The sequence below is a fragment of the Anneissia japonica genome, unplaced genomic scaffold (genome assembly GCF_011630105.1).
Source record: "Anneissia japonica isolate Jap-2015-1 unplaced genomic scaffold, ASM1163010v1 scaffold287754_len4335492_cov202, whole genome shotgun sequence".
Classification (NCBI taxonomy): domain Eukaryota; kingdom Metazoa; phylum Echinodermata; class Crinoidea; order Comatulida; family Comatulidae; genus Anneissia; species Anneissia japonica.
Window position 1 is genome coordinate 1,787,834 of NW_022705543.1, and position 8,535 is coordinate 1,796,368.

At 38.9% G+C, this 8,535-nt stretch overlaps 1 protein-coding gene across 2 annotated transcripts in view; it reads right to left on the minus strand.

Annotated features, from left to right (window-relative positions):
• LOC117105677 (sodium- and chloride-dependent taurine transporter-like) overlaps nt 1–4,907 on the minus strand; it is a 30,337-nt gene extending 25,430 nt beyond the window's left edge. For both annotated transcript variants that reach the window (XR_004444935.1, XM_033246901.1), the window contains exon 1: nt 4,688–4,907. Coding sequence is in view for 1 of the 2 variants with exons in the window: in XM_033246901.1 (XP_033102792.1) it covers nt 4,688–4,871 (184 nt within the window). In the remaining variant the exon portion in view is untranslated. The remainder of the gene's footprint in view (nt 1–4,687) is intronic.
• Nucleotides 4,908–8,535: the final 3,628 nt, after the last annotated feature.

Sequence of the window (8,535 nt, forward strand, 5' to 3'; positions counted from 1 at the left end):
ACTTAGACAAAGGGGAAATAACACAAAAGATATTCCCCTTGAGCTGGTTATTATTTATAGGCCTTGAATTAGTATCTGTAGGTTCTTCATTACAAGTAGGCCAAGGTAATTAATGCTGAAATGATTATTATTATTATTAATTAAATATTATTATTACCTGTACCTTAAGGGGAACTTAGACAATGGAGGAATTAGAGGACAATTAAAAAAAACGACGTTAAGGGGAAATAACACAAGATATTCCCCTTGGGCGATTATTATTTATAGGCCTAGTAAATAGTACAGTATCTGTAGGTTCTTCATTACAAGGCTTAGGCTAAAGGTAATTAATGCTGAAATTATTATTATTATTATTATTATTATTATTAATATTATTTAACATTAATTACATTACGATGATAGTTTGGACAAGTTCAATAACGCCGGAATGGTATATTATTTATTTAATATTTCTCTTAGGCGCTCTATTTTTCAGTTCATGCTTCAATTTTGTCCCATTTTCCCCCAAAACTTCAGTCCATGTCAGTATATGTGAAGCGTGACTGTTGTGTCAGCCTATGACCCTAGGCCTAGTTTAAGGAGGGGCCTAGGTAAGACCTCAGCCTGTAGTAGGCCTATAGTTTATCCTCTTTCTCTCTAGCCTTTGGTATAACTGTACCTATCTACACTTTATAACATGAGGTACTAGCTGTTGTTGTAGATAATATACTAACATTTAATAACATCCAAGAAGGTCACAGTTCGTTACACAGTAACGTACATCACATAAGTCCGTGAAATTTCATAGGCCTACCGTAGGTAAACATAGAAAGAGCAATAATATTTTTAATGTTTCGTACGGAAAAAAAAAATCGCAGGCCGGGGACTGCCCCCAACGGGGGAGACGAAACAAGAATCTATGTAATTTTTACCGAATTTTTAAATAAGCCTTTCAAATTTGTAAATATTGTCGTTGGGGTTCTGGGCTTCTCCTGACACGGCCAAATTTTTGCTCCCGTTGGGGAAATTAGCTTTGCCGTCGGCAGGGGACATCGACTCCCCCGTCGCGAAAATCCTGGCACCACGGTTCTCGCTTCTGTCTGTATGAGTAATTAGATAAGTTTGTAAACAAACAGGTTTAAAAAAATAAAATATTGTAGGTATCTTAAAATATATCATAAACAAAGCTCAACGATTGAAATTTCATATCCTACATACACTTCTTACTATAGGCCTATTATAACGTCCACTAGACCTTTTTTTTTTATTTATTTATTTCCAAACCAACAGCAAAAAAATCGCCACTTACAGGATGGACATAAAAAAAATATAATATAAACTCTAAAAATACAGAAAAACAGTCAGGACAATCAAAAGTACATTCTTAACTGACAGCAACCCCACCAAGAATAAAGATTCATGAAACAAAACACAGGGCAGCTTAAACCTAGATACTTTTTAACATGAGAGATCGGAAATGTTTAAAACTGTTAAAAAAGATATCAATGTTACTATTTTCAGAAACAATACGATTGTAAGAAGAAGGTAACCTAGAAATAAAACTCCGTTTAAAAACACAAACACGACTGAAAGGAACATAAAAAAAACATGCGAAGACCGTAACACTCGACAATTAACATGAAACCGAACAGATGAACAAATTAGAACATAGTGTGAGTTAACACATCTGAACAAAAAAATAACATATCAAACAGAAAATATCTATCAGTATTAGTCCATCGTGAAAAGAAAAAAAAGATCTGAGACTTTTCTCAACCACAGAAACTATGAAATAATACAAAACACAAGATACGTGGATAGGCCTATGGATTTGATTAATTCATTGATCCCTTTGTGTTCGCCTCAGAACATTGTAAGCGATTGAAAATTTTCCGTCATGTGCACATCGCGTGCAGTTGTCAGAGTATTTTTTTAACAAAGCGGAATATCAACTCTGATGTGAAGTCAAAGCATGGAGTTATAGTTAAAGCCATTAAACTAGAGTAAGCCTAAAGAAAACTATTGTATTACACTTGGCATTACACTCGGATTTACATGCATGACTAACTAAATAATACACGCGAGGCCACTTTTATCAATAACTTCTTTCCACTACTTTTTTTTTAATGGTTTTTAGTCAGATTCAATCTGAATTTGTTACGGTATCGTACTATAGCTTTGTCTGTATTTGCATAATAGGAGGATTACTAGTAAATCTAATCTCACATTTTCCCCTATTTTGTTCTGATTACCTATTTTATTTCTTTTGCTGCAATGATTGATTCATGGCGGTTACAGTATACCTCAGTCCTTGAAATTGAAATTAGTCGCCTGATCTGGTGGTAGACGTGTGTACGCTGAACTATGAAGACACTTTCAGATCTTCGGTCATTATTTAATATCTATTCTCCCACTGGCCAGGATTTGCCCGACGGGGTGGGGTGGGGGAAGAGGTCCACGACGGGGGAGATGTGTATAAGAGACAGGGGTACTTCTGGTGGTGATCGGGCGGTACGCCGGGAGAAAGTCCCCTACTCTTTTCTGAAGGGTATACTGCATTCTCTAACGTTCACATGGGCCATTTTGCACACTAATAGGCCTATGTAGAAAATAAATATAATTATTTTTTCACCCGACGAATTGCGATTTTTCTCCCCGACGGGGGGGGGGGAGCTCTCCCGGACGGGGGCCTCCCCTGGCTCCCCGCTGGTGCCACTCCTGCCCACAGGCAGCGGCGTAGCTGGTGCGAATGGGACCCAGTGCAAGATTAATTGCCGGACACTTTGATGTGATAGGGGAATACCCAAAGTTCTCAGAAAATTCATCTTTAGAAGGGCTTACTTTTACCCCAGTCTATAGTAATAAATACTAATGATAATCGGATTCCTAACTATTTTAAGAGGAGCATATTCGGTCTCAGCAGCTGTTCTGAAACTAATAAAGAAAATTGGTGGCACATACAATTAATAATTGCAGTGGCGGGTCAGGAAATTCGAAATAGAGGGGACGTGGAAGGAAATTTATAGCTCCTCTAGATGGCCGGAAAAGGCACTTTCAGACATAAATTTTAATATATTTGTTTTATAATTTTGATAAAATAAGGGGAGGGCATGCCTGCTGGCTGGGGGAACTCTTGAATACACCACTGATTTGAAATCAACACAGTAATCAATAATTACTCCTCTAAAAACTGAATATTATTGAGGAGTTCGCTGGCCGTTTTATTCTTTAAAAATGTTTTTAAACTATTATTTTTAGATATATTTATGAATTGGTCCCAAATATCCATGGCCCGTAGCTACGCCACTGCCCATAGGCCCCGGTTATGCTTTATTAGGAAGTGGAGTGGTTCTTAGTGAAGAGGAAAAAATCCTTCTGTCACAGGATTTGAACCAGGACCCCGAGATTGGAAGGCAAGCGCCTTAACCACCAAGCTATTCAACTCCACTCCAATTCATTCACGCGTCCATTCAAATGAACACAACCTTTTTAAGCTGGGGCCAGTTCCAATTTGTTGAGACCAGAGGCGGGCCGACATAAATGGTGTACTTCCATTTTCTTTTATAACGGTGAATTGGAAATAGATGGGGCCAGGCAACAACTTTCACAGATGGGGGAAAATACCACCTCAGCCCTGAAGCAGGAAATTTTATGATTATGGCACCTCTAGATGGTCGGAAATGGCATTCTCTGACTTAAATTTGAATTTAATTTTCTTTTCTTTACTTTTCTTTCTTTTAGAATTTTTAGAAAAAAAAACAACAAAAAACAAAAGAAAAAAAATACAAAAAAAAAAAAAACCTGCACTCCAAGTTCTCCTACCCTACAAAACCCAATATTATAGCGATTGTGATCGAAACGTCTAGGTAAATGCAGATGTTATATTGGTTCATTCATTTGAACACTACTTCCTCTCTAAACCATGTCGCACAGCGGTATTATACACATCTTATTTTTTTAACAAAGCGGAATATCAACTGGGTGGGGTGGGGGAGACAACATATTCAGAATAGATACAGTAAGTGAGTAGCGCTAATTTCAATATACATTGAATTTTTAAAATTTAGAGCGCAAAACAGTAGGGCACGTTCCCCTCCCCCTACTGGATCCGTGCCTGAATAGATTGCGGATCATCAGTTAAGTCGTACTACTAGGCCGCATTGTGCTTTCGTAAACACTGAAAGATTTGTTTTTTAATTATCTTGTGAAGTGACGCAATAGTTAGCTAATGAGCCCATTGCTGGATGTAGTGTCCCAGGAATTTCGGCACACCTGGATTCGGACTTTCCTTCTTGTAGGACGAAACATCATTCGTATTTTGAACTCACCGTGAATTCTCTAAAACAGGAAATCGCTGTGAAATTCCTTTCAAATTCGGCCCCCGGGTGGTGGGGGAGGAGGAGGGTGAGGAAATTACAGATTTTGACAAGAATTCCCTGTTCTAGAGGATTCCAGCGACTAATTCACGGGGCCTGCTTCCACGATGCCACAATTCCTGTGACTTCGGCTTCTCTACCCTTGGTGGTACTTTCCCCACCCGCTCCCTGCCAAATCAAACTTTCCAAGCCCTATACTATACAAATGCATATCAAACGTGTTGTCCTTGGATTGTGGAACACAGGAAAATAAGCCGCCCCATGGCTTTTGGCAAATCCTAAACAAAGCATGATGCAGTTTATCTATTTTTATATGTAGAAACAAGTATTACCTCCGCCGTTCTTGTATGCAAGATACGGAAACCTCCAAACGTTACCAAGACCAACAGAAAAACCGATAAGAGAGAGCAAGAAGTCCAGTTTTCCGATCCATTTTCCTCGCGGGTTCAAATTTTCCTTGCCGCATTCTTCGGTTTCTTTTGACTCAACCTGCGAATATTTCCCGGCATCGGCCATGGTTTCAACCCTTGTAACAACTGATCAAGAATGAATACAAATTGTTAAACAGATGCTCACTAAACCCTGTAAGTGCGCATGTGTACCGACACGCATAATTATCTATAGAATCCATTTTTGTAGTTAAACGTAAAAATGAGATTATTTGAGGTCAGAAATGTTTTGGTTCGAAGGGAGGGGAGGGGTTTTTACTTTAGCATAATTAAGGATATTATACGGCAAGTCCAACAGGGGTTCGAACCAATAGACCGCCTAGAGGTAGGCATATACATGCGAAGGTCCCTGTTGGGGATCAAAAGAGAGATTTTCGGTCTAGGATGGCCCAAAGCTGTGCTTTAAGACCACAATATTATATAATTATATCTTTTTTTTATACCGGCAAATAATATTTTTAGTCTGACGACCCCGTCGTTGCGTCGGAAGACGACTCTGAGGGGTCCATGCTTGTCCGAAGGGAGTAGGAAGTTCGCCCGACCTCCCGCTGGCGCCACCACTGCTAAGAATTATACACTACACTACATTATTCATTTGAGAGGCCAATGTGGTATCTAATCGTGGTTATGCATTTGCAGAAACCATAAAATGCTGTATAATTCACAAAAGGAAATTGCAACGACAGCAGTAAATTAGATCTGTCTGTGTTATATTCCACTGCAGATGGGCTGTGCCACGATGGAATACGCCAGTCATCAGCAAACAAAGAATGTTATTTTATATCCATTGTTAATACGAGACTGCATTGGTTGTAGGTTTGGATGATACATACAATAAAACCCAAAAATCGAAACTTTATAGGCCTACAATTGCATAAAATGAGTATAATGTACATGATTTCGTACCTTTAATATTTTTTAAAGTACTGTAGTTCAAATTATGATCTCAGGCTCCGGAGGAAAAATAAATTTTGATATGTTGTACAACTGATTTTTTTCTAAGACACAAAAAACATATTTGACGAAAAACTTGGGAAGGAGATACAGAATTTTAAAATATTTATAAACACCTTTTTTCACCAGCTTTTAAATATTCAAAAATCTGTATCTCATTCCGTTCCCAGGTTTTTCTTCAAATATGGCTTTTTTCATCCGGAGCCTGACGTTAAATTGTTCCCTTAGGTAAGGTATTTTTTAGATAGGTAGGTCCTACTTATTTAATATTTAGGCACAAGGACCAAGGATATGCCAATAGCAAACTTCATCGCTTTCTTAGCGGAAAATCACTTTGATGAGCCCTTTCACAAGCCCTTTTCCCCTCTCCCTGTCCGTAAAATATTGGCGCCACCACTGCCGCGTATGGGGTAATGACTTGGTCGGCAGTTGAAGTGATCCTTACAACAATTAGTATATATTTGTTTACATGTATATATATTGCCTCAATCTCTATTTCAGTAAAATGATATTAAGAATTATGACCCATCTGTGTGTTGGGAGCACACAACAGGAAATTGTTGCCCGTTGGGGCCGATGCACTACCCCGAGGCACCACCAGGTGTAGCACTGCACTGTCACCGCCGGGGGTCCTTGGGGACCCAGCACTTGAGAACCAATACGAATCAGTATAGCCTAGGGCCTACTTTACTTTCAAGAACCATTTCATTACTAATTATCGAAAGGAAATAGATGTCTGGTACGTTCATGCTCCATCGAAATATTATAATGTAATAAACAGAGTGGAGCTTTTGATGCTTGCTTCAATCAGGGGTGGCGCCAGGATTTGCCCGACGGGTGTCCAGTGGTGGCGCCAGGACCTGCCGGAAGGAGGGGCTAAAGGCCCCGACGGGGGGGGGGGGCTAGTGGAGCGAATCGAGTCTCACTTGGCTGGGGCCAGGGGGCCGCCTGGGGCCTCCCGGTGGTGGCATAGAAAGGGGGATAGGAAGCCACAGATATTTGATGAATTATGGCGAATTTTTATTACTTATTTGATAGGCATCGAGTTACTATGACTTCATGTAGGCTATGCTTTCTAATGTTGAAATCAGCTTCCATAACCAAAACATTTTGAATAAAGCAAGAAACAAAGAGTATGCAATGTAACCATCTAATTTATTTTCAAATCCTCGTTCTTGAAAGTGAAATTCTAGGCTATATTTTGGAAATTTTGCATGAAATCTGTCAACCACGATGTCATTGTCGAGGTTGCTTTACCTATCACGAAGTATTCCAACCATCACGAGGCCATCTAAATGAGCATTTGTCATAACAGAACGCAAATTATTTTTAATTAGTCTCATTGAATTATTATTACTGTATTATTATTATTATTATTATTATTATTATTATTATTATTGTTGTTGTTGTTGTTGTGATGATGATGAAAAGTTAACACAAACAATATGGTGGCTAAACGAATATTACATGTAAATATTTCTTTTATTTGTTTGTTCCCCGACAAAACTTATCGTCTTCCCCGACGGGAGGGGACTATGCTTCCCCGTCGGGGGGGGGCGCTATATCCCCAGCCCCCCTCTGGCGCCACCACTGCGGGTTCCGAGGTATCCAACGGAGGTGGGGGGGAGGGGGTTGATGTCTTCGAAGACAGCATAGTTGGTGTGTCGGGTGTTGCTTAAAATCTTTCGAAAAGTAGTCCAGGGCCGAAAAAGTATGATAATAATATGACAATTTAGGGGTTTCAAAGGCTTATTTTTTTAGAATCTACTAATATTTTGAAAATACGGGGAGAGTGTGGGGGTAGCTTTAAAAAATCAAGAAAAAATACTTTCCCGCCAAGAAAACCGGCCCCTTGTTGCCGCCAGCTCTGTGTGAGTTTTTGGTCTTTGTCCCGGAAAATGTATTCTTTTGGATTGCTGGAAATTGGTCCTCGGCCACTTTCAGAGTCGTTTTACAACTAAACTTGCATTTTTTCTGGCGTAATACAGATTCGAAAAACAATGTTATTGGTACATTGGAAGACTATGCCATGCCTTTCCTCGTAACTGACATTAATGGATGTTGGTGAAATGCATATTTTAATGTAGCTGTGTTCTCGATATTCATTTCGCTTATCATTTCTGGGCATCTTAAAATAAGTTTTAACATTTTTCTAAAATGTTCTCATAGGGCGATTTTTTTTCCATCTCGTTCGAACCAGAAATTATGAGAGCTCCAGCCTCATCCCTCATCTGCTTCCTCCTACAATGTACACCTCGTTTTCCCCCCTAGAGTAAATACAGTGGGTGGTTCTTATGTTTGGATCGTCGGGTACTAAGATTTTCATTGATCTAACATGTGAATCTCCATTGCCATACGCGAATATTTACACAAAACATTAAAATACGCACAGACGAAACTAATGTAACTATAATTTATAATCAAAACGGCAAACTGTGTTTGATAAAGTGAACGGGGTAGTATTGTAAACAGCATAGAGGCAGTTTATTACACTACACATACAGCATTATTATAATAATTATTACTGAAACAAAACCCGGGGACATCATTCTACATCGTGCTACAGTATTTATTTTACAATTTGAAAAGGTTTTTTTAATAGGCCCTATAAGTTATTTACAGGTAATCCACCCCGCCTCAAATAAAAATCGAGTAAAAACCACATATAGCATTATTATATTAATTATTACTGAAACAAAACCTGGGGACATCTTTCTACTTCGTGCTACAGTATTTATTTTACAATTTGAAAAGGTTTTTTTAATAGGCCCTATAAG